Raw genomic sequence first — 25,724 nt, forward strand, 5'->3', positions numbered from 1 at the left:
CGAAAGGAGCGCACACCAATCACAAACCGAATTCGTGTCAAGCTGCCAATGAAAACGAAGAGAAGGTTGGCCCGAGCTAATTGCGCCCCGCCCCAGCAGCCAGCTGCGCAGCTTCCAGTCAGAGGAGGTGGGTTAGTGCCGGTGGGAGGGGGCGGTGGCCGCCGGGGCTCCGGGGGGTTAATGGCGGGAGCGGTTGCTGCTGGGTATTCCGGTGGGTCTGCGGCGGAATAGCGCCGGCCCGGCCCGGGGCGGGGCAGCGCGGCTGGGCGGAGGGAGGGCCGTGGCTCCTAGTCGCTCCGTGTTGGGAGCGCCCGCGGTGCGCGGAGGGCAGAGCCTGTGAGGAAGGGCTCGGCCCCCAGCCGCGTCCCCTCACCGGCGTCGCGCCCAGGCGTGGGCCGCGTTCCCGCCGCCCCCCGGCGAGCCTCGGCGCGGGAGCGTGGAAGGGAAGGGGGCGGGAGGCGAGACCGTGGCCGCTCTGGGGCAGACGGCCGTGGCCACCCCCGCGCGTCTCTCGGGCCGTCGCTGCTCGATCTCGGCTCCTCTCACAAGGAAGAGGGAGCCGCGTCCCGTGTCTGGGAGCTGCTGAGGAAAAAGCAGCGTGGTTTGCCCAGTTACGACAGACGAGTACCTCCGAACTTCCCGTCCCGCACGTTTCCCGAGCGCCCTTGCCTCCCGGGCCTCGCAGTGCTGGGGCAGCTATGGCATCGCAGGCGTGAGGGAGTGGTGGCGCTCAGCCGCTTCCCTTTGCCCTCATGCTCCGAGTGCTTGCTGTCTGCTTCTCACCTCTGCTTCGGCAGCGTTCCCCCGCAGTATTGCCCCTCGGGACGAGGAAAGCGTTTATTCTTAGTTCTGTCTTAATGTGGTTCAACTCATGGGAGAAAGATGAGGAAGATACTGGTGTCCAACCAGTTTGTCAGGACTGCGAGCATTGCGCTGCAGTTTGGGACCCAGTACAGCAAAGCGTGATGTCAGGTAGTGGGCTTCGGTCGACATTTGTTACCGCTTGGGAGTCCACTTTTCACCTTTAGGCTCGTGCTCTAGTTTCTTTTAGTGATTGTCCTCCAGCTCCGGGGGAAATGCAGGTAAAGTCGTACTGTGTCTCGCTGGCTTAAACAGTCTGTTCTTTGCGTTTATCTGTATTGGCACAGTTGCAACCACCAGAAGTTTCTGAAACTGATTTGCCTTCTGTGAGTCACAAGATGTCAACACCTGTGCTTTAACCTATTGAATATAAAGGCTGACTATAGAGGGAGGGGATAGTCATGCGTGATTTCATTGTAGCACAATTAAAGAGCACATCTTCTGGGAAAGGAAGTGTGGTACCTCAACTTCTAATTGAACCTATTTCATAAACAAGGTACAGGGCCAGATGTACCAATTAGTGTAAAGAGCGGTGTCAGATCCTGCGTGTTACAATTAGTCATGGCACTAGAGGCCTGTTTGCACATTGTTAGAAGGTTGTTGTTGAAGAAATTTCAAATTTCTTCTTTCTTTAAAATTTTCTGAAGCTGAGGGATCCTTTTTTTTCAGTTGTGTGTGGGAAGGAATTGAGTCAAATATGATTTGAGAAATGACTGTTAGTTTTCTGATAACATTGGTGTGAAGCATATTTATTCTTGGTGCTCTTGGAATTTGGGGGAGAGTCTCCCAATTCTCCATTCAAAGACCCATGCAAGGGGCTCCAGGGAGAAAAAGAGATTCAATGTCTACCTTTCCAAAAGCTCTAGTATCTACTACGTAAGTCACTTCATTAAGTATATTTGTGAAGGCTTGAACATGCACTTCTTTAAAAAAAATGTGACGTCAGTAACATTGTAATGACTTTCACAGTAATATCAAACTTATTTTTAAAAATAAACGTTTCAAATTAGCATCTTTCCAATAACCTTATTCTTCATTTTAGGTTTCTCAGTAAAAGTTTGTGAAACCAAACTTGTTAGAAAAATGCAAACTCTCATCACCTGAAAATGGAAGTGTCTCTACAGCTGTAGCTCTGTGAAAAATAAACTTGAAAATATATATTACAATCACCCTCAAGTACCTAAAAAATCAGTCATATTCTTACAAATAAATTTGCCTTAGAAAAAAAAGTGTTTCAAGTTGTCAGCTTGATTTTTTTTTTCTTACCTGTAAAGAGATGTTATCCACTCTTTCCATGTTGTTTCATATTTGAGCATCTTAAATATATATACAAAAATATCCACATTTTATTGGCTCTTCAAGAATTAATTTTCTGTGTTGGGGGGTGGAAAATCTGCCGTTCCATCCTCTGCCTTAGCCAGAATAGACACTTCCTCAGTGCCGACCTGGCTGGTGGCTCTTACCTGGCCCTTGCCTGGCGATTAGGAAGTTACCCTCTTCCCTCTCAGCAGCCTGGCGTCAGCCAATTTGTAAACCACAGGAAGGCTGGAAACAGCCCTGGGTTTCATTTCCTCTGTCTTTCATGGTCATTTTTCTGAGGAGCTCAGTGAGCTGCTAACAGATCTGCTGAGACAGAGAGAGATCCGAACAAGCAGATATTCAAGCTAACTATTTTGATGGATATTTGAAAATTGCATTTACAATAAAATTGTTCATATGCAGAGGAGCAAAGTGTGGACTATTGACAAAAAGCAAGTTGTAAAGCTCTGGAGTTAGTATGCATTGTAAGGCTGAAATCTGAACCTGAAGTATCTCCAGATTAATGGCAGACAGCTTCCTTCAAATAGATGTGAAGATGCACAAAGCCTCAGTTAAAAACAGATACCTGGGAGAAGTATTTTTGTACTGGGCTTATGGAATCAAATCTGGTCAAGGACCACCTTTAGGTAGTCATTATTCTGCTTTATAAGGTAGAGGTTCCCTGGAACTAGCTATTTTCATGGGATAGTTTATACCAAGCATGCTTAAGTTAATTGCTAGATAGATGGAAAAAGTCAGCATCTTAAAAAATTGTGGGCTGAAGATCTGTTTGATATATTGAAGAACTCTTTGTTCTTGGTCTGAATCTCTGTTATTTGGACATACTTAAAATGTTGTACATGTGTTACTTGCTAGATTTTATTTATATGCAGTCTTTTATATAATGAAAGTGTTTATTAAAAGATGTTTTGGTTGTTTTATGGTTTCTATTCATATCTCATTAGTTTATTAGGTGAAAGTATTGCTTCCATGGCTTGTTAACAATTAACATTTAAAAATACAAGGACAAAACTTGGTATTTATTTGAAAGAAATATTCATCTAAGTGTATGCTGCATTTGACACTCTTAGCAATGGAACATGTAAGGATATGAATTGGGTCACTTCATTCCTACACAGTCCATAATTTTAAAACTACGTAGCTAGCAAGAAAGATGTAAAACGTATGCAGTTACTTTGAACTCTACACCAAGATTAATGTTTGCAATAGTAGATTTTTATATTGAGTCTGTGCACCAGTAAAGAAGGGATTCTTTTAAATTTTTGTCTACCTGTTCCATTGGTTTTTAAGCACTGATGATATTTAGCTGTGTCACTAACTTCGTAATGTTTTGCATCTATTCAGTTTTGGGCTCAGTGTCTTACAACTCAGTGAAATGTGTTTCTCATTTTTAAAAAAAAGGAAGTAAGAATGGGGAAATTTTCCTCTAAGATTCCATTTCTACACCTCTGAAACAAGCAAATCTGTCATGTCATTTTAATTTGGAAAATGATTCTACCAACTGTTGTAATTCTTTTTTGTAACTTGAGGAAGAAGACCTTGTGGAAGATGAAGTTTGTTTTGGGAATTCACCCTAATGCGCTGGCATACTCCATGACTACGTTAGGTGCTGGAATGATGAACAGTATCTTTAATTTCTACTACGTTAAGCTTTTCCTAAACCGATACAAAATTTCAGAAGTAGCATTTCATCAAGCACAGGTATAGTATAATGGAATATTTTGATTACCATGTTGTGCTATGTGTCTGTGTTATCATAACAGAGTCTTTTTTTACTTACAAATTAATTTTGGATGCATTGCAAGTAGATATACAGTAAATTCATTTTAAATTTAGTTAATCCCAAAGCAATTGAAGGTACACGTAACGCCCATCATTTACAGTCTTTAGACTAAAAATCTCCGGAATGTAATCGCTGGAAAGATTTTTACCTTCGATAGCTTGAAGTAGTGTTCTAATCTTGCACCTCAGCAGCATGGATATGTTTGACATTAATGCTTTCCTATGGACTGTGTAAGTACTTAAATACTGCCTTTATTCTGCATGTCATTATCCATGTGAGCAACTCTTGTCATAAATGGTCTCCTGAAAGTAATGGGCCAGCTCATGTTATGAATCACTTGCTGTGAGAGTAATATTTGGGCTTTGCAAGATGAAAGCCCAGATACACAAGCTTTTGAGGGATTGAAGTCTTAGAGACAGGGCTTTATTTCAGGTGTAGTTGGGCAACTGTCTTCTTATTCATCTTGTTTTTCAAAATTACTGTAAACCTCTAAATACCTTTAAGAATTTGGTCTGGAGTCTGTGTTGACCTGAGAATCTTTCATCTTTATTGTTTGAATAGTGATTTATTTTAAATAAAGATGGTGTGTATTACTTCTGTGTTTGTATAACCTCTGCAGAAAAATCACGCTAATGATAAATTCGGTTGTGTTTCTTACTTGTTTGTCACAGGTTGTATTTATGATATGGAATGCCATTAATGATCCTCTCTTTGGGTATATTCAAGATAACTCCAAATTTGCATGCTGCTCAAGACGCCAGTTTTCAATTTTATATGGAGCTCCTTTATATGCGTTAGCCTTTTTGCTTCCTTGGTTTCCTTGGAAACATTATGAAGAAGGTGACTGGCTAAGTGGTCTTCACCTCATTGTTGCGTTATGTGCTTTTGATGGTTTGCTTACATTTGTGCTTCTAGCGCAGTGTGCGCTCTTTGCAGAAATTTCAACAAGACATGAAAGTAGGCTTCAGCTTATTAAATATAACCAAGTAGCAACATTAATTGGATCAACAAGCATTCTCTTTTGTGGTCTCATATCAGATAATATGGAAAATTTTGCCTATTTTCAGGCTTTCACTGTTGTGGTCGCAGCATTAGCAACAGCTTGTATGTGTTACACAGGCAAATATAGTACTAGTCAGTATGAGCGGAGAGAAATTTGCACGGAGAATGCTGATCTGGAGAACGGTGATGGAGCTTTCTCCTGGTCCTCGGTAATTTCATTGACCAAACAGATTATGACGGAGAAAAACTTTTTATTTTTTGTAACAATGAACTTCTTCCAAGTCTTCCACCTAGCCTTCTGCAACAATTTTATGATGATCTTTGCGGATAATCTTATTCCTAAGGATGTCCTTTCTTCCTCAATAAGAAGTATCATGTATGGAGCAGGCTTTATTTGTCCTCAGGTAGGCAGTTACAGTTCTTTATTTCAAACTATGAAAACATGATATTTTACTAGGTTTCATTAGTGTAAGGTATCCATTTTGCACCGTTTGTTGGAAAAATGCTGTATCCAGCATAAGCCATTGGCCATACAGTGAATCAAATCTAGGTTGCTAATGCTCTAAAAGAAGAAAGTATCTCTATACACAGGCTGACCAAATGTAGGAGTCGGGTGATGAGAGCAGAGAAGCAGGCAGGCTGGCAGAGTATCTGCTTACAAGAGTGTGGGATGTGAGTGTGCAAAGAGTGAATGTTTTGTATCCTACAGGGTTTATAATATCTAAGTATAAAGGAATGAAAAATATGGTCAAGATAAAAAGTTTCTAAAAGCAAAATCTGTCGAATTCTGAATTCTTTTCTCTTTTTTTGATTTGTTATACATGAAAGAATCCTCTTCAAGAAGTTTCAAGAGATAAACTGCACAAAACACCAGAACAATTATTGGGTATTAAAAGCATTGTTGAAATATGTGGCATCTCAGTCATGGGAATCAAACAAAACTCTAAGTGGCTGCTTTTGGAGAATAATACATTCCCATTTATTTTGTTGTTTGCTGTCTTGGTGAGCTACATTTACTGTGGAGAGAGAGACTTTCCAGACCCCAAGCGGGGTTGGGGGAGGAGTAATGAACTGGGAAAGAAAAAAAGAGAACCCAAACAAGTAATGTGTGAGAACAAGGAAAGACACAAAAATATCTCAGATGGAATGTAAACATACTTGTTGGCAGTGAATAAAAAACCTCTCCCGTTCATTCCCTTCTAACTTCTTTCACTGGATCTTTTAAAATTCACTGTGTTTACTTGTTGAATTGCTCAAAACCTTAGTATCCTGACTTTCCTCATAGGTGCTGGTGATATTCAGAATTTTTGAAAATCAGGCTGTTATGTTCATTAAGTTGTAATGGTTTTCAGTAAGTAAATTTTAGAAGAAGATACATGAAAGTGCAACTGGAATTCACAGCTCAGTTTCAGTTACCATATTGGCTTTTGCATATATAACCTACAAATCCTAAACATAACTTCTCTGTTTCATAACTCCTAAATAGCTGTCATTTCAACTTGTATCCTCACTACAGGTTTAGTAGCTTTTTTTATGTAACTCAAACAGTTAGCTGATGAACTTTGGAAATAAATCAGAAACTGCAGAAGTTAGGAAAGCTTAAATAATTTTACACTCAGTATATAGCAATCACTACTGTTGATAAGATCAGTGTGGTGGTGTGAAACGAACAGTCTTTCAGAAAATGCATCTCTCTCTGCACTCCAGAGACTCTTTGTCTTGAAGGTGACTGAACCGTGGAGAGTTTGCTGTGACCTTATTTTTCTCAGGTTTTGTCCCTTTGAGCTCAAGATATAATAAGGCAATGTCCTGAACTTCACTTACTGGAAAGGCACCCAACCCATGTAAAATAAAGCCCCTTCTTACTAACTGTGCTTCAGCGGCCCATACTAAACTAGAATGCAGCTCCTGTCTAAGGTTTTGTTTAGTAGTTGGTGGGAAAAGTGCAACCTGTCTACAGGGGAAACCTTGTTGCTGAAACATAGGCAAATGAATTTAAACTGGCATCATTAACTTAATATTTTTCTTAGAAATATGCAGTCTTTGAAACATGTAGATAATAAGGAATTTTCTAAATTATAAGTACTTCCTGAGACAGGGTTATTTCTCAATTATCGGGAGACGAGGTCATAGTTTTTACAGTAACATGCATGACATAATGCCTTACCATTTCTAGTGTAAGCACTTTTCTGCAAAATGCCTGAAAACTGCCAGGGGGAAGAGTATGTTTAAATGTGTTAAACCCAGATCTTTTTCTTATGCCAACTTTCCAGATTTGTTTTACCGCCCTGATCATTGGTTTAAGTAGAAAACTTGAGCTTCTTTAAAATAGTATTTGCCACAGTAATCGTTGTCTGACTGTAGCATCCTGGTTTTATTTGTTAGGTTAAAGCATTTAAATGCAGGAACAAATATACAAGGAGAATTCTTTCCTGTTCTTCATCTGAATATTACATTGTTCATCTCTGTAACACAGAAGGAAGGAGAAAATGTGTATCTTTATAGAGTTTGTGAGTATGTTTTGTGACAGTGATGAGGACCACATACATGCAGATGGTGACATAGGTTCATATAATGAAAAGAACATAATGCATTACAAAATGTCCTATTTAAAGTGGAAAGTGAGGAGCAATACAGAAGAGTTCATACTATGATCAGCATTTTCGTGAGTTTCGTGAGTTTGTTTGTCACTAGCTTCTCACGTAGAGAACTGCTTCTAAGATTGGTGGAACTAAATGCAGCCATACACATTGTCCACTGGCATCTGCCTTCTTGACTTGCTAGAAAAGTCTCTAACTTGCTTAGATCAGCTGTCTTGGTGAGCTTGCTTCATCAGCTTAAAGTCATGCTTAATTTCTATAAATGTCAGTGAAAATAGTAATATTAATGAAAAAAGAATTATTGAAAATATTTTTAATGAGCAGTTAAAATTCAAATGGAAGGATGCTGGGTTTACAGTTAACATACAGCAAAGTTAGTTATTTAAGGGATATCAAACATAGAGATCGTGAGCATTAAATAATAGTTGGGCAATGAGGGAAACGGTATTTTCCTCAGGATAAGTAGTTCTCAGCTGGCTAGTTTTGAGTGAAAGGACACCATTCTTACCTGGTTGCGGTAGCATAGAATGAGCCAATATATAGTTCTCTGTTCAATTCCTATTTTTTTATTTGGACTGAACTTTTTAGAAAAAGTTGTTTGTTTTTTTTTTTCTTTAATGGGTAGTAATAATTTATGTCTGGTTGGTGCTTTATAGCTCTCCTAATGCTGAGATATGGTACTATGTCTTTTCATCATATATGTGTATATATTATCTTTTCAGTGCCTTGTTCTTCTCGGTCATGCTTCGTTGAAGAAGTTTGGTTATTACAGAATCATCTTGTTTTCCTTTTACTTTGAAGGAGTAGCTGCTGTGGTCATGTTTGTTGTAGGGCCAGAACACTATTATCTGTTGGCATTTTATCTCACAACAAACATGTAAGTAAATACTCTTCCCTATTCGTAGATATGGCTTAAATTCTAACAGACTGGACACTTGCTTTTAATGCCATGAAGATTTTGCCACTGCTTTTATGATTTTCTTTCTGTTCTGTTTCACTTGTCAGAAAAGTTGAAACTCCAGTTACAACTTTTTTCGGCTTTCATTTTATTCTGCTTCAGCTTTTAATTTCTGCTTTAAGAAAACAAAAAAAGCCTTAAAAATGAACAGTAATTAAAGTTTGCAGCCACATGCCTCCAGCCATATGCCTGCTTTAACATGAAATTCAAGGGAAGCAGAACCTCTTCTCATCCACATAGCCACAGAAGATCTCAGTAGAGGAACTCTTCAGAGGCTGTTTTCTGGAAAAGCTCGGACCTCATTGTGTATTGCATGAACATTTGTGTGTTGCACTGCAAAACAAATATCAATATGTCAGGTATCTGTTAGGTAACCAATACTGAATCACATTTTCACTGCTACTGGGTAGGTATGATGCCAAGAAGTAGTATTTTCACCGAAGAAGTATTTTATGAAACACAGAAAACCTTATTTAAAAATAAAGATCTGTTTGTATCAGAATAGTGTTACAGCAGTTCATTTTTATTTCTTCATTTTCTATTTCGTCACTTTCTTTCTGCATGTTCTTTCCTACCCTCCTTTCCTTCATCTTCTCCACACACACACCCTCTGCCATTTTCATTCTTCTTTTCAGTATTTCAATCACGGGCTACTGTAACACTGGATTTTGTGAACAATAAATTGAATTTCATTACCTGCATATTTTAAATGATGAAGATATATTTTGATTGCACCAGGAAAAAATTCTAAGGTACCTAAAGACTGTATGTTTAAAGTACTAATTGTTCAAAGCCTCTTATAAGTAAAAGCTATTCACACTCAAAATTTAATAAGACATAGAAATCCTAATTGAATTTATGGTTTCAATTAGTAGTTTGTTAAAAGTCAGCTTTGTGTGTGTGTGTTTAAATGCAATTAATTACATTATATGTAATGTAAATACATATATAGGAATGCTTATAAAACCTTTATACTATTCTAATTTTCCCACTTTGAAGTTTGTCTCCCATCTAGTCCTTTCAGTAATGCTCACGTCCTTTTCAGATTTCAAGAGGGAATTTTTAGTTTCACTTTATTCTGAAGTGTTTCTTTTCTTCATGTCATTTTAAATATCATTTACTGATAATATCAAGCAAGTATGTATGACCTTTTGCACCAGTGTCCAGGAAAAAAAGAAAAAAAATCCACCTTTTAGATTTGCGTATCTATTTCTAATTCTCAGATAAGAACAGATCTAATAATGCTTTCAGAGCTGCTGTTGAAACAGATAAATCAATGTGTTTCAAAGAACGTCTCAGCTTTGCGTGTTTGCAGAACTGTCAGTGTTGGGGTGTATGTGTTAGAATGTCAGTTACAATTTCATTGTGTCTATAAGAACTACGAACATCTTAAACATTTTGTCTTTCTTTAGGGTAATTGCACAAGCTTCATTTAGTTTGTTCAATTTGCCTTTGGCAGATATTGTTGATGCAGATTTAATAAAGCATAAGCGGAGGTATGTCAGTCTTAACTGTTTTTCTCTTAACTACGCTATCTATTTGCAATGTTACTCTTTCATAAGTTAGATTATGTCAAAGTAAAGACACTTGACACAGAAGTACTTTTTGTAAGACCAACTTAGCTTAACTAAAGATAAGAACTTGAATAAAGTTTCCTGCAGTTAGTTCAGCAGAGTAATTTTAACAGATTATTAGGTCATTTCTAGTTTTAGTTATGCTATAGTATAAGCCAAGTCCTTCAGGTTTTTTGTGTGTTTGTTTTTGTTAGCTTCAATTATTTTTTAACCATATACATCTGTTGTCATTTACGGAATTTTCTGAATAAGGCCTTTCTAACATGGAAAAAGCATTTAGAAAACTTTACCTATGCTACTTAAAGTGCAAATTTCAAAGTCTAACTGGTTGCTGTTATCTCTCTGAAATAAAAATTGATAAAACCTACTGTGACATAGCATATTGCAACTCATGGATCTTTTTGATTTTTATCAAAGTGCATATAACTTCCTGTTGGTTCCATCAGTGTTTATATAAGTGCAGATTCAATCCTGGTCACTGTGTTAAAGGACTTGCCCCTCAAAGGTGAGAGCTGTTGCTTTCATGAAGAAGAAAAATGCCTCCTTTTCTGGCCTCATGCATGTAAAGTCTTAAGTTGTAATTAATTCTCCATGCACTGCTCAGTCTAACTTCAATAATTACTCAATGTGCACGAAGTTGAACTTGAGTACAAGTCATTTCAGAATTGGGGCCAAGCCAACAGGTTTATTACCTTTCATTTCCACAGAAAATTAAATTTCATTACAATAACTGATCTGTTTGCTATAATGTATGAACTATAAAGCTAAGTATCATGATAGTTAGCATTTGCATATTAGCAGGATTTTAAAAATCACTATTGTAATTAATATACTAATAAGTTTGTGTTGTGCATTTGGGTTTTTTTCCCCCAAATATTTTAGATCACCACTTTCCTCTATTGTTTTTGGTACCAACGCTTTATTTACCAAGCCCGCCCAATCTTTGGCTCCAATGCTTTTGGTTACAATACTAAATCAATTTGGATATGAGAACCTGAATAATGAAGTTGCTCAGCCTGATCCGAGGTGAGTTCCAAAGGTATACTTTAAATCGTAGAAACTAACATGAAATAATCCTGTCATCTAAAAAGAAAATTAATCTGCAATTAGTTTGCATCAACTGCACTTCAGAAATATCAGTGCTTTAAAAATATCTGCAGTTTTTTATCTGTATAGAAATATAAATGTTTTCTATAATTTTTTAAAGAACACATAGTTTATTAAACAGTGTATATGAGGATATTTACCTAATTTTGAAAAACAAAGGATACATTTTGAGTAGCTGACCATGTCCTGTTCTATTACAAAAAAGAAAAAAAAGATATTTGAGATCACCTAATACCTTTTACTAAGATACATGTTGTCCTGGCTTTTGTGTTTTGTTTATCTCGTAAACCTACTTGCTTAAATATATAATCCTAATAAGGTTGCATTTAAGATACATTCTTGTTTGAGAGAAAGCAGTGTAATCATTGGAGGAAGGGAATCTGCCTCAAGTAGGAGTATAATTTTGGCTTCAATACTACTTACCATTCTAATGCTAATGATTTCATTGCAGTCCCTGGAGACCTTAATACACACAGCATAAAGCTGTGGTTGCTCGTTAGCACATTGGAAATGCACGGACTTTCATAAAAACAAATGAACAGGGAGCCAGCACTCTGAAAGGGTCATAGGCTGTTTATTTATGACCAACAGGAAGGAGTGGCAACATTAAGGAATAACTGAAGTCAAGACTAAAAGGCAAAAATCAGTCCCCATTAGGATTTACTTGACAGAACAACATGAATTTCCTGAGAACTACACAGCTTTCCTAAATTTTGAGTAGAAACCTTAAAAAATACATAGAAGACAATTGTAGATGAACTTTTGTGGAGATAGCTCTTGAAGGAGAAATGACTGGGTTGTATGTCACCTAAGGCTAGGAGAATGTTTTGTATTTGAGCAATATTGTTTAAAAATGTATGAGGAAAACCATGACATAAAAGGACAACAGGTGGTCTTCAGAAGAGCATCCTGACACAAGCAAAGAAGGCTTAAGTTTGAGGCTATGTGTGAGAACAGTTAATTTGATTTTAATGCATTCTGTAGATTGCCAGCCAGTGAGATGATGTGAAGAGGACATGAACCTCATTATAATGTCAAATACGATGAGTGATTTTTGCAGAAGAGTGGTAGGTTGAACTGGATGGGAGAGCTGAATATATTCATCTTGATGATTCAGAGAATTCAGATTTGAAACATAAAAACTGCAGTTCTGATCCCTTTCAATCAGAGGAATGATGCCTTTGTGGATGGATTTTAAATCACAGGGGTTATAAATCTTTTTTCCTCAGTAAGTAGCCTCTGGGCTGTAGCAACAATAAATTTCTTGTATACAGTGTTGAAATACTTCAAATGCTCAATCTCTAAAACCTATATTTTCCCTTGAGTAATGCTGAAATTTTATGTATTTCGCTGGGGCAAGGAACAGCATAAAGGTACAAAGCTGAGATCAGTTAATCAAAGAGCACCTGAAATATATTTCTCTTGTGCATCCCTTCAAAAATAATTTCTTAAATATGAAGCAGTCTGCATGTGTTTTCTGTATATCTCTGCGTGAATGTGCATGTCCTTTGCTTTGCAAACGGACTATAGTGTGGACATACAGTCCACAAAGACCAGACCACTCAAGATAGTTTCTAGGGAGTCAGTTTGTCCATGCCAATGTACTCAGACCATTGACTGAGCTAAAATTGCTTATACATATTAAAACCCTATCAGCTGATCTCAGATTTCAGCCGTAGGCAGACAGCTAAAATACACTTGCATCAGGACAAAGTTGTTTGGGGACAAACAGAAACTGAATACAGGAGACAGCTTAAAATATGCTCAAACTGTTTTGGAAAAAAAAAAATTTCACACATGTGAAATATATGTGAAATATGATGAAGTGTTATGAGCCATGCCAGTATAGTCTCAGCTGTGTCCTTCCTCCTTCTCCAAAGCTGGCAATGTCTATTAAGTGTTCTGTAAAGCATTTCCTTTATTAGGTGTAGTGGTAGTGGATTGTGAAGATAGCACAGAGGACCCTTACTCTGCATGAACAAAATGTTTGGGCCCTGAATAAATATTTCTTGAAAGTTTCCAGCAGTGTTGTTTACTTAGAGAAGAAAGAAGATGCAGTCCAAAACCACGTTGCTCAATTCTAAATTTGGGGGGGTTTTTTGAACTGAAAGTTAAACCATAGCAACAATGATGGAGCAGCTGATCCTGGAAACCACTTCAGGCACATTAAGGACAATAAAATAACCAGTAGTAGTCAGCGTGGCTTCACCACAGGGAAGTCATGCTTGACTAACTTGATAAACTTCTACAATGAAATGACTAGCCTGGTGGACAAGAGAAGAGCAGTGGATATTGTCTGCCTCGACTTCAGTAAGGCCTTTGACACTGTCTCCCGTAAGATCGTCATAGACAAGCTGTTGATATACGGGTTGGATGAGCAGACAGTGAGATGGGTTGAAAACTGGCTCAACGGCCAGGCCCAGACAGTGGTGATCAGTGGCATGAAGTCTAGTTGGAAGCCAGTAACTAGTGGTGTACCCTAGGGGTCTGTACTATGTCCAGTCCTGCTTAACATGTTCATTAATGATCTGGATGATGGGGCAGGATGTACCCTCAGGAAGTTTGGAGAGGACACAAAACTGGGAGGTGTGGCTGACCCGTCAGAGGGTCATGCTGCCATCCAGAGGGACCTCTACAGGCTGGAGAAATGGGCTGATTGGAACCTCATGGAGTTCGACAAGAATGCAGATTCCTGCATCTAGGGAGGAACAGCCCCGTGCACTGGTATATGATGGGGGGCATCCAGCTGGAAAGCAGCTTGGCAGAAAAGGACCTTGGGTTCCTGGTGGACACGAAATTGAACATGAGCTAGCAATGTGCTCTTGTGGAAAAGGTGAATGGTATCTTGGGCTGCATTAGACAAAGTATTGCCAGCAGTTCAAAGGAGGTGATCTGTCCCCTCTGCTGAGCACTGGTGAGGCTACACCTGCAGTACTGTGTCCAGTTCTGAGCTCCTCAGTACAAAAGAAATGTGGACATACTGGAGAGAACCCAACAAAGGACCACGAAGGTTATTAAGAGACTGGACCATCTCTCCTATGAGGGAAGGCTGAGACCGTTTAGCCTGATGAAGAGAAGGCTCGGGGGGAATCTTCTTAATGTATATAAATACCTTAAGGAAGGGTGCAAAGAGGACGGATTCAGGCTCTTTCTTGTGGTGCCCAGTGACAGGACCAGAGGCAGTGGGCATGAACTGAAACACAGGAGGTTCCCTCTGAACATGAGGAAACACTTTTTTACTGAGGGCAACTGAGCAGTGGAACAGGTTGCTCAGGAAAGTTGTGGACTCTCCATCCTTAGAAATACTTGAAAGCCATCTAGACGCAGTCCTGGCCAGCCAGCTCTGTGTGGCCTTGCTTGAGTGGCAGTTTGGAGCAGATGATCTCCAGAGGTGCCTTCCAACTTCAATCAGTCTTTGATTCTGATTCTGTGAACAAAGTTCTAGTATTTAATGATAGTTAAAATGTGGCTATGTTACAGTTATTGACAGGCAGTTGCTTGTTCTATACACATACTGTCTGTTGTGTTAGTTTTCTTCCAGTTATTTCACAGATCCTCATACAAAGCAAAAGAATCCTAATAAGATATATCTTAATGTCTTTGTTTAGTTTGGGGGTTTGTTTTGTATGTTAACGTTCTGTGGAGTGAATGGAGAAAAGTATTAGCAGACCATCAGTGGTCTCCTTCTTCAGTAATGTCCAGATGTCTCCCTTATCTTCCCTTCCAGCATCAAAAGTTTGAACATTGGTTTTGGTATTCTCAGCAACTTCCCAGTCTTTCGCTGTAGTAAAACACATTTTCCAGCAATTAGTTTACAGTTGAAAATTATGGAAATAAGCTTTTTTTTCCCCACACTGATTTTTGTGTAATATTGTCATCTCATTTCCTCATTTTTTATTTCTTGATATATTGCTTACTCAAGACCACATGGAATGTGGAGCTCACAGACTTTCTGGATGACTTCAACTTGCATATAAAAAAAAGCTCGTAGCTTACAGGGGAAGGGTGTGTCTTTTTCTCACTCACTTCATTTATCTTACACATTTGATATAATTTTATTAATAGCATACTGCCTTCAGAAGTGGGCTGCATAAATATTCTGTCTTTGGTGCTCATCTTACACTGTATAAAAAAAAAATCTATCTATCAAAAGCTATCTGCTGGGACAAATCATATATCTTGTGATTCCTGTGCCTCCAGCAAAATATCTGTAAGATGACACTACCTCAGCTACACCTCCTCATCATTCCCGTGATGACATTTTAGTTCTTCGGCTGTGATATTATGACTCCTTGACATCCTCCATGATCAGGAGGTTTCATTATTGCTTCATTAGAGTACTAAAACTCCATCAAGAGTACCAACCAACTGTAAGTTGCTGGGTTTTAAGCTTTGCCTGTCTTTTGTTGCCATCATGCTGTTGAACAATTTACGCACGTATGTTCTCTGCCTCAGTAAAGACCACATTCCTGAGCAGCTTAGTAGGACAACTGGCATGTTAGGAGTGAAATTCTTCTCCCAGAAGACCTTTTGAGACAATAGTTCATCATTGTATTGGTGGCTTCTGTTACAGTTGTATTCTGCAGGGCACTCAAGCTGGTAAGACAGTGAAGAGGTTTTATACAGAGAGTAAAAGTCTAGAAGAAAGGAAAATTCAGTCCCCTTGTTCTTTTGTCTGCGAGGTATCATAACATCTCCAGGTGGATGGTTAAGATTCATCAGAAATAAGAAGATGCTTATCACTGAACAGTGATCCCAGTACTGCATCAGACCAGGCATTCCAACGACCTACTTTCTCTTTCCTTGTACCAAAGCCTTTGAACCATTAACATCACCCACTTCTTACCAGTATTTACTTCTGCATCAGTGGTAGTATCGTCTTAGTCCCTGTGATGGCTTCTTCCTTAGGAGCAATCCAGTATCTCTTGGTTTTGCCTCTGGCATCATGACTCTGAAGTATGACTTCTGCTTTGAATTGTGTATCTCTCTCTTCCAGAAGTCTTCTTGCTTTTTGGTGTAACCTTTTTCTCATGTGAGCTTGGCCTATGTATTGTACACCATTCCGTAGGTGTCACAGATGATTCTGTATATGTTAATATATACAATATACCACATTCTTAGGGAATGTGTTCACTACACATCAGTTAAGCATTTTGTAGTGGAAGCTAGCTTAGGTGTTTTTAAATATCCTTAAAATTTGAGCAATAGCTTTCAGAATGGAGTGGTCCTGTTTTATTTTTTCTTTTGGTCTGTCATCATAGCAGAGCATTACCTGCCCCATGTGACTTGGGGGTTTTGTTTCATTCAGGGGGTTTTGTTTTGGTTTGGGTTTTTTTGGTTTGGCGGTTTTTTTGCTACGGAAAATATACCTAGTTTAAAAACTCCCTCTTCTGGAGAGCCACTGCAACTACAGCTAACTTTTCTTAAAAGTGTGCTTTTCAAATTCGTGCTTCAGAATGAGGTTATTTGACAGCAACTCTTCCTTATTTATTGAGGCACTTTAAACTGTTGATGCTTTCATATTGAATTACTGGACTACATCACATTCTATCAGAGTGATATTAGGGCTGTTTAGTAAAAGATTGTATGTTTTATTCTTGCATGTGCGAAAAATGTAGACGTGGAAGTTTCTGAAGTTACTGGTTCGGCTCTTATTATGATGAAATCTGAGCTCTGCTCTTGATTTATCCCAGTCCCTTAATGAAATATTTTCCCATTCCTTGTTCTATGAACTACAGATACTTTTCACAATTCCTGCAGGCACTTAAGGTTTTACAGTACAATAGGTAACATTATTTTCTTAAACCAATATTGTTCCAGTGAAACCAAATCAGGATTGCAGGATTGCACCACTGTGAGTGATCTGGCAGATGTTCTTTCTTTTTTTTGTCCTTCCTGAAGTCCGTGTATAAAGACGGAATAATTTTAGTAGTGAAAACTGCAGTCCTCTTGAGTGTGCAGAACAGGCAAAGTACAAGCCCAAACATCCTGTTAACTGTGTCTTAGTCCTGTTTTCATCGTCAGATAGGTAAGCGGTTTGTCTGTGGCCTCCCTGCTGACACTGCTCGTACAGTTCACTAGTTGCAGTTGTGACGGTGGTGTGCATGGTGTTTACTTCTAGGTGGACTGAAAATGCAGTTGAGTACAGACCAGTAAACAATGTCCAAATGGTAAATTATTGTCACTGCCAATAAACATTGGCTATGGGCCAGTGACCAGCTAGTGAATGCCTCCAGTCTTAAATGCAATTGCCCAAGTGATTAAGTAATTCACTTGTAAACCTGTGGGGTTTTGTTTTCTTGTGTAGCATTAGAGGACTGGAGCAGCTCTCCTACGAGGAAAGGCTGAGGGAGCTGGGCTTGTTTAGCCTGATGAAGACAAGGCTGAGAGGGGACCTTATAAATGCCTGTAAATATCTTAAGGGTGGGTGTCAGGAGGATGGGGCCAGACTCTTTTCAGTAGTGCCCAGCGACAGGACAAGGAGCAATGGGCACAAACTGAAGCATAGGAAGTTCTGTCTGAACACGAGGAAGAACTTCTTCCCTCTGAGGGTGACGGAGCCCTGGAAGAGGTTGCTCAGGGAGGTTGTGGAGTCTCCTTCTCTGGAGATACTCAAACCCCACCTGGATGCAGTCCTGTGCAGCCTGCTGTAGGTGACCCTGCTTTGGCAGGGGGGTTGGACTGGATGACCCACAGAGGTCCCTTCCAACCCCTGTCATTTTGTGATTTTGTGTGATTCTGTTAGCATGGGCATGACTTGAGATAAATTGTGATCATTGTATGAGTGTGCGTGTGTACTAGGGAGTAAATCTGGGCTATGGTGCAGGTTGCAAGCATTTTTTCTGTTAAATGCAGTGAGACATGAGTTGATTCTTTTATGATTCAGAGAAACTCTTAGGCTTTATTCAAAAGCCTGCTCAAATTAATGAGAGGGGTTTTTCACAGATTTCAGGTTTTATTGATCATGTCCGTAGTTGTTCTGTGAGTCTACTCTCTCATCCCTGAATGCTAAGGAAAAAAAATAGAAAATAACATAAACTGCCTCATGGAGAGAAAGTTCATTTCGGGGCTGATTCTCAGCTTGAGTTGACTTTCCTGATATTTAAGTAATTAGAATCCAATAATTAACAGAATGCCAGTGGATAATGATTCTAGCTACTAGATGAATGCCTAAATGTATGCTTTGAGCTGTCAGAAACCATACTGTTCATAAAAGGGAACTAATTTAACTCCTATGTTTTCTTTTTTGATCCGTATTTGCTGATGCTCTTACTCCTCAGAGAAGATTTAGGTGAGGAAATACCATGCATCTGTGAGAATAAACAAGAATGAGTGTTAATTTCACATGTATTCTTTATATGGTTTGTATTATCTTGTAATCGTTTATCTTAAAACAAAACCAAATAAGGCTTGATATTTCAAACAGCCCTTTACACCATACCTGAATTTTGTGCATTAACCATGACTTCCATCTAGCACTCAGCACCTATAACAACACATAACTACTAGCTCAGATTTTAACATAAATAAAATAATTTCATATTAAAATGTTTGCTTCCATTCTCTGCTTTTCTTTCTCTTCCAGATTTTTCAGTCTTACTAAACCTTTTCAGATGCTCTGTTCTGTAATTGGATTATATTGCTTAAATTGATTTCTATATTACATAATACAGATGTGTACTAAAGTAGCGAACAGGATTTCTTAGGTTGCCTACAGTGTATTAAAATTAACTCTTTGTGTGCTTGTTATCTAATTTCCTCTCAGCTATTATGAAAGGAGCAAACAACGTAAAATACATATTTGTATGTAGAATTAGAAAATACAATTGAAGTATATTTGATATCCAATATATTTATATTTCTTTTATTTAGAATTGATTGTACACAATAATGTGTATATAATGTGAATGCTTTAAAAATAATTTGTTGTGAATTGACCATGAAAGTTAATCTTCTTCATCTTGAAAGCTGTGTCTTCTTCACCAGTTTGCTTTTAGGTCTTCATGATGCCATGTTCTATTTGATCTGCCTGGTTCCGCTGTGCATTGCAGTCATACAGATCCTGACGTGGACTCCCTTTTCAATCCAGAATAGCCATATGACATCTGTACGCTAAATATGTAACAGTTGGTCAGTAAATCTTCTGCTGAACTGTACCGCCAAAGAGTTTGTAAGTTTTAAATGTGAAAAAGCAAAACGACATTAAATGGACTACTTGACCAAACACGGTTTGAGCCATTTCAGTAAAGCTGCATTCTTCAGTCTATATAGACTGTAACAGAGGTCACATTCAGCCTTAACACTGACTCTGCACAGAGTTTTTCTAGGTCAGTTCTTTGCCTTTAATGGGCTTTATCGTTAATTACTAAATAAAGTCATTTCTGTTATATGCTGATCATTGTTAACTCATTTGAAGAATGGATATGGCAGATCAGGTAAAGGATTCAAGGGAACCATATTTTCTTAAGCTTACTGAAAAACGGTGGCTTAATTCTGCCATCCTGATAAAATGACAGATCACTGAAGATAATCTGGAAGAGCCTGGTGGACATCCCTCATGGACTGGATGGCAGGGAGATGGAGAGAAAAATTTAGATGGTGTCTAGCTGACCAATATCAAGAGAAATCTGATGGCTCCCACGGGAAGAACCGAGAGCAGTTAACTACCCTGTAAAAGTGTGTAAGGCAAAAGAAGATAAAGATTAAAATGCTGTTCAATAAAGTGTTGCTGGATATGGAAGAAGCTCCATGTCTCCTCACGGGCTTTCCGAATGTCTCTAGTTGGTGGTAGTAGATGCAGTTTGCTGGCTTTAAATGGGAAAATTATTTTGAAGGTATCATATTGTTAGTACTTCATACAAAATGTTATTGTGGTAAGAAAAACATTAGTGTATGGATGTAGTAGTGTTTGGTTAGTTGGACAAATCTAAGCACACACGTAATGAATGAAACTCTACCTGCTTATAGTGTTACACCGACAAACTCATTTCATGTGCTGACAGTTGAAGTTAATTTCTGATTAATCAAGTTGAAGTTAATTTCTGATTAATTCTTTCCAAAATCATTTCAGTTAAGCTTTTAAATGGATCCTGTGATTTTTATAAAATAAAGATTATTTTTTTTTTAATTTCAGAAACATTGACTCCTCTCTTTATTTCACATGTGTTGTAATGATGAGATATATTAGCATGTTTACAATACTGCTGTTTAATAAATATTCTTTTTCCTCCAATATATACAGCATCTGTGTAATGATAGATAGCTTAAGTATAATATAATTGCTTCATTTTTGCTCTTTGTTTTGCCTGGGCAGACATAATTTTAGAAGCACCTATTTTACGGAGTCTCAGTCACTTGAAGGTACAAGAGGAGGCATTGTCTGTATCCTGATTTGAAAATGCTGAGCCAGCTCATTTCCAAGGCTTTGTGTTTTTCGTGATAGGTAACTTGGAAAAGAAAGGAGTGTAAGGAGTTGCCCTGCATTTTGGTGGACACTAGCATAGTTTACTAAAGAGGTCTGAGATTTGAAATACCAGTGTTGAAAAAAAGTCTTTTATGCCTCAGTTTTTACTTTTTCAGAGCAGAAACAACATTGTTTCCTTGCCTTTTTTCGAAGTGCGAAGTGCTTTCAAAGTGATGAGTGAAAAAGTGGGATAGCATTGTTAAATATTTAGAAATCCAAATGAACCCTTTGATAGGAATATGAAGATGTATGTTAAAATGTAAGAAGCCAGAAGTGTGATGAAGTTTTAAGTTGCGTTATCTGTTTTTTATCTCAGTCTTGTCAGAGATACCATTATTCATTTGTATTGTATGTGCTAATAGTATTATGTACACATACTAGTGTCACTTATATTTACATATCCAAAGAATATTTACACAAATACCAGAGCAGATATGGACTGTGTGTTTAGATTCTGAATTTTAAAATATTTACTGCACTGTATGTATGAATTTTCTGTCTGAAAAGCAGAAGGGGAAAAAGCAGAAGGGGAAAAATCTGAAGGAATTTAAGTTAATGTAATCTTTGATTCATTATATGAAACTGTTTTCTCCCTGACGATTCCTTTAAAGTGGTAATAAATAACTTAAAATAGTTTTATTTTTCTTTACTGATTCTGTATTTCCTAAATTTTGTATGTTCATCCTATCCTCATAGAATGTATACTTCATTAGGTGAAAATGTTGTTGTTCCACAAATAGGGTTTCTTAGATGACTATGTTTATTACTTAGTTCTAATACTAAGTTATTAGAACATAGTGTACAACTGGGAGAGTACTGTGCTGTATACAACAGGAAAACTAGTAAATAGTTTTAAGAGTAAAAATTATTCCAAGAATTCTTTGAAATGATCAGAACTAATTTTTTATGGAAAATGGTTGGTAAAGATGCCATTTTATCTGCTGAAATAAGAAAGGAGTAAGGGGTGGTATGGCTGAAAGCACAGTTTGAATAGCCTCTATAAACTGCTGCATCTTCAGAATTAAGACAGGAAAAGTAAATCATCAAAGATTTCTAAGCAAGGCAGCCTTAAGACATGAGAGTTTAACTGTGTAGAATAAACTAGTTCAGAAAACAAAATTAAGAAATACAATACAAATTATTTAGTATGTAAAACACTCATAATTTTGCAATTTACTAGAATTTATTATTCTGCCATTTGTCTGTCCTATTTCTCTTGCTATAAGGGCAGGAAAAAAGTGTCTTTCATCACACCAATAATCAATCCAAAAGAGGACTGTCAAACTGCTTTAAATTTAGGTGGTGGTCCTACCACAAGAATTAGTGATAGAAAGTTGGCAGCATGTTACGATTGACATCGCTTGCTCTCCATTTCTCTGTCACCCACTAAACTTTGTTATCCTCCACTAAACCTACATGATTGGTTTTGGCCATGAATTAAGTAAAGGATGATCAAAGGCAAAAGTTCAGTGTCTTGCAACAGCTGGTTTGTCTGCTTTCACTCCTTATTAGCTAATAGTGTCTGAGCTTGAAGTCCTGCTGCTGGAAAAATGCCCCAGTTTAATCTTGATAATTTAAGAGTGTCTATAATAGTCTCATAACTGATAAAGAGGATTTAAGCGTGTATAATATAAAATATGAAATGCTGTGATAACTTTGGGGAACGAGACATTTGTGCTTGAATCCCATTCTTAAGAGTTTCTCTACGAATTCTGAGAATTTGGATCTTAATACACTGAATGAATTTTATTTATTGAAAATCAATAGGTAAAAGTGCCCACTAGATTTAAAAGGATGCTATCTAATAGACACTAAAGAGTGTTAGTCTAATATAGTAGTAATATAATATATGGTTAGTGACAGAAAACATTGAATAAATGACAACGAAGCATATTTAATTTTAAGTAGGAAAAAATTAGATGTATGTTTTGTGGAGCTTACAGGGCTGCCTCTGTTCTCCTCTCGTACAAAATGACCTTCCCCGTCTCCTGCTGTGGCGATTTTGGAACTGCTCGGTAATTCGTGAATATGCTATGTTGACATGGCTAGTAGGATGTTTACATTTGAATACAGTCATACAGCTTAATGGGTGCTGTCAGGAAAGACAAGCAGGAAGGGGAAGGAACAGTCAAGATAAGCCACATCTCCACAAATACTTCAGAGCTCTTTCTTACAGAATTAAGCCAGCTCAGGAAAAAGCTTGGCAATACATGCAGTCGAAAGAATTCTAGCTGGTTTTGTAAAGCAACATAGAACCAAGACTGGGGGAGGGAGTTGTCTCAGAGAGCGGGACAGACCCACAGCTGAGCTTCCTGGGTTACCTTTGGGAGGGAGGCTTTTAGACAGACGTCTATGTTTGTTTATCTTAAAGACCTCTTTCTAGTAATCACTTTCTTACTATTGTTTAAATAAAAGAAGGGAAATTTGTTTTATCACTGTACTTGACCGGGAAGATTCCCGATTCACATCATAGAATACGTGAGGCTGTGCAACCAGCCCTGTCGCTGCGAGTTCTGCCCCAGAAGACCAGGCTCCTTGTGATCACCACAGAGCAAATGCAGGCTGCATTAAAAATACTCCTTCCTAGGTAGCTACTCATACCCTTTGGGTATGGTTTGGACCTTTTAGACCCTAAGGTATTCAATGGATTACAGAAATTTTCCACTAAGAGAAAGAAGAAACAGTACCTAAATAGTTGAGGAGAAAGTAGAAAAAAAGTGATCCAGTTTTTTCTTGGAATCTTCTCCCAGCATACTAACTGCTTGGAGTGATGTATGCGTGCACTTACACAACAGTTTTCTGAGGTTGTCCAGCAGTTGGTTACAATTCCACCAGCCTACATGCAAATGACAATACATCAAAATTATTACCTAAATATGCACAAATAGCATGTTCTTTATAGGCCGTCAAGAGAAAAATATGCTTAGCATACAACTACTACAGCAGAATATTAATGACAAACGTAACACGGGGTAGGACCTTTGAAAAATCTCATTAAAACATACCCAGGTTGTATATTAACAGTGTAAAGACAAAAGCTAGCATATTTCTTAATTTATTTGGTACGCAATTCATTATCTGCATTTTACATGTGATAAAATTAAGATATGATTCCCTGTGAACAACATGTAACTAACCTGAAGCAATTTTATTTTTTGGTTTACACATTGCGAGCAATGTCTGTTTAAAAAGCAGCAAATTTAGCTTGTGTTATTTTGGATTTTGAGTATAAAGTTGTTTTATTCCTGGAGGGAAAATAATAAGCTAATCTGTCTTTACAAACAAGAACATACATAGAAAGAAGAGTCCTAATCCCAAACCAAATAAAAAGAAATAGACCAAAAAGGCATCTTAGCTCATCTAGCTATTGGAGAAAAAAAAATCTTCATGTGGAAAACTGTCTAAAGCTCTCATGTCAAAAACTTTCCTCAAGGAGGTAAAACATCAGCAAAAATGAACTGAACAGAAAAATCCTCTGGCAATATTTTGTTGTTGCTCTAGTTTTGCTGATTTCCCAAGATAAGCAAGGTTGGATGTGGTTAGTGCTTGATCACAGGATCTTTCAGGTAGAAGCCAGGATCCCACGGTGGTCTCACTTCCAGTGTTGTCCTTACCAGGAAATTAAGGGGCTATAGACTCCAGCCTTTCAAATCTGAGCAAAAGGAAACATACCAATTGCTTGCGGTTGTTAAGAAAGATTTTTCTGAGATTAGAGGTGATAGCCCTGATGCCATACTCAGCTGGAATTTGATTAACAAGAGAGGCTTTGTCTAGATTTTCTTTCCATTTCAGTTGTATACAGTATTTCTCACTTTCCACGCTGTTGCCATAAATAACCTATATTAGAGTCTCAGAGAACAGCGGTGCCTAACCCAACCCACACTAACCACGGCTTTTGTTGTAGCAAAGGCACATGCTACTATGTAAGACACCAAAAGATTTTCATCTGGCTTGACCCATGCCAGATTAAAATGTTCTGATAAGCATTGCCTGCTCTAGGCTAGCCTTCCTCTAGAGAGTATGAGTTGCATTAAGGATACATTTTTATCTACTCATCTCCACTACCCCCCACTGCCTCCCCATGCACAGCAGTAGCATGCAGGAGTCCGACTCTGAAGTTGTTTTCCTGCCTACATGATGACTTCTCCTTCCTCTGCACGCACATCCCACGGCTTCAGGGAAAAGAATCCCGGATGGAGGGCCTTAGATCCTCCCGTGCAGTGACCCGTGCCCCTGTTGCAGAGCCCAGGCTGTATGTTTGTAAAGAAGGCTTTATAAAAGAAAATGATGCAGAAATTCCATGTGAGCAATAAGGTTTACTCTGAGCCACTGCAAAATATTTACAAGAAAAACTGCGATGTCTGAGGACTTGAAGCTGAATTTTGTATTTCAGACAGCCGCTTCATCTGCGGATACAAGTCCGTTTTGAAGAGCAAATCCTGTAATGGCCCAATTTATCTTTAAATGCTTGTGGGTTTGGATTTTTAGGAATCGCATCACCTCTGTTTCTATTGACTTCAAATTGCTGTGTACAGGAAAAACCAGAAGCTAATGGAAACCAAACACAGCTATGTGTGAAACACCACTTCCATTTTTCAACATTCACTGTTCTAGCAGCCAAGAATTTCTCAAATTTATGAACTCCTCTCAAAATCTTGAACATCAGTTAAAGAAAGCTACTAATGCCAGGGAGGTCCTCTGGACGGACACGAACCTGAACGACCAAGGCAGCATGTGGGCGATGCCAGGGAGGGTGAAGGGCCGGGAGCGCGGAGAGGACAGCGAGGGGAGACCCGGGCCGCGGCACCGCCGCCCTTCACCTCAGCCTCGCGCCTCCCGCCCAGGGCGTTCTGCGCACGCGCAGCCCGGTGACAGAGTGGTGCCAAGCACGTGCGCGCCAGAGGGAGCCGCCGCCAGCTCCTCTGGGGGAGGGGGAGCCGCCCGCCTGCTCGCCCGCTGCCGGTGACCGGAGCAGGGAGGGAGGAGTACCGACGGGCCCCCGCCGCCATCCTGCCGCGCTCCGGTTTGAAAGCAGCGCCCGGCGGGGCGGCCTGTG

The 25,724-nt window shown here is 38.7% G+C and overlaps 1 protein-coding gene and 1 long non-coding RNA gene across 8 annotated transcripts; one reads left to right on the plus strand and one right to left on the minus strand.

Annotated features, from left to right (window-relative positions):
* Positions 1 to 98: 98 nt before the first annotated feature.
* LOC104329072 (transmembrane protein 180) lies at positions 99 to 20,341 on the plus strand. 7 transcript variants are annotated; one of them, XM_075436193.1, is made up of 7 exons: positions 99 to 127; positions 3,715 to 3,882; positions 4,636 to 5,370; positions 8,289 to 8,443; positions 9,937 to 10,020; positions 10,981 to 11,124; positions 19,192 to 20,341. In XM_075436193.1, the coding sequence occupies exons 2-7, from the start codon at positions 3,730 to 3,732 to the stop codon at positions 19,319 to 19,321; spliced, it is 1,401 nt and encodes a 466-aa protein (XP_075292308.1). In that variant the 5' UTR covers positions 99 to 127; positions 3,715 to 3,729; the 3' UTR covers positions 19,322 to 20,341. The 7 variants fall into 7 exon arrangements, 6 of the variants coding, with proteins under 6 accessions (XP_075292308.1, XP_075292307.1, XP_075292306.1 ...); XM_075436192.1 differs by having other exon boundaries at positions 104 to 127; positions 3,711 to 3,882; XM_075436191.1 differs by lacking the exon at positions 99 to 127 and adding an exon at positions 168 to 1,082 and having other exon boundaries at positions 3,711 to 3,882.
* LOC142363220 (uncharacterized) lies at positions 19,232 to 25,704 on the minus strand. Its single transcript, XR_012765593.1, has 3 exons — positions 25,383 to 25,704; positions 23,356 to 23,504; positions 19,232 to 19,317 (listed from the first exon to the last, which is right to left on the minus strand). It is a non-coding gene; the product is annotated as an uncharacterized LOC142363220 (long non-coding RNA).
* Positions 25,705 to 25,724: the final 20 nt, after the last annotated feature.

This window comes from Opisthocomus hoazin, chromosome 15, assembly GCF_030867145.1.
Source record: "Opisthocomus hoazin isolate bOpiHoa1 chromosome 15, bOpiHoa1.hap1, whole genome shotgun sequence".
NCBI classification, from domain to species: Eukaryota; Metazoa; Chordata; class Aves; order Opisthocomiformes; family Opisthocomidae; genus Opisthocomus; species Opisthocomus hoazin.

Excerpts from the sequence above, each read along its gene's own strand:
- LOC104329072 (XM_009934157.2), top strand. The coding sequence starts at position 3,670 with ATGATTCTACCAACTGTTGTAATTCTTTTTTGTAACTTGAGGAAGAAG. Across the intron at positions 3,883-4,635 it reads TAGCATTTCATCAAGCACAG|GTTGTATTTATGATATGGAA; the intron begins GTATAGTATAAT and ends TGTTTGTCACAG. Across the intron at positions 5,371-8,288 it reads CAGGCTTTATTTGTCCTCAG|TGCCTTGTTCTTCTCGGTCA; the intron begins GTAGGCAGTTAC and ends TTATCTTTTCAG.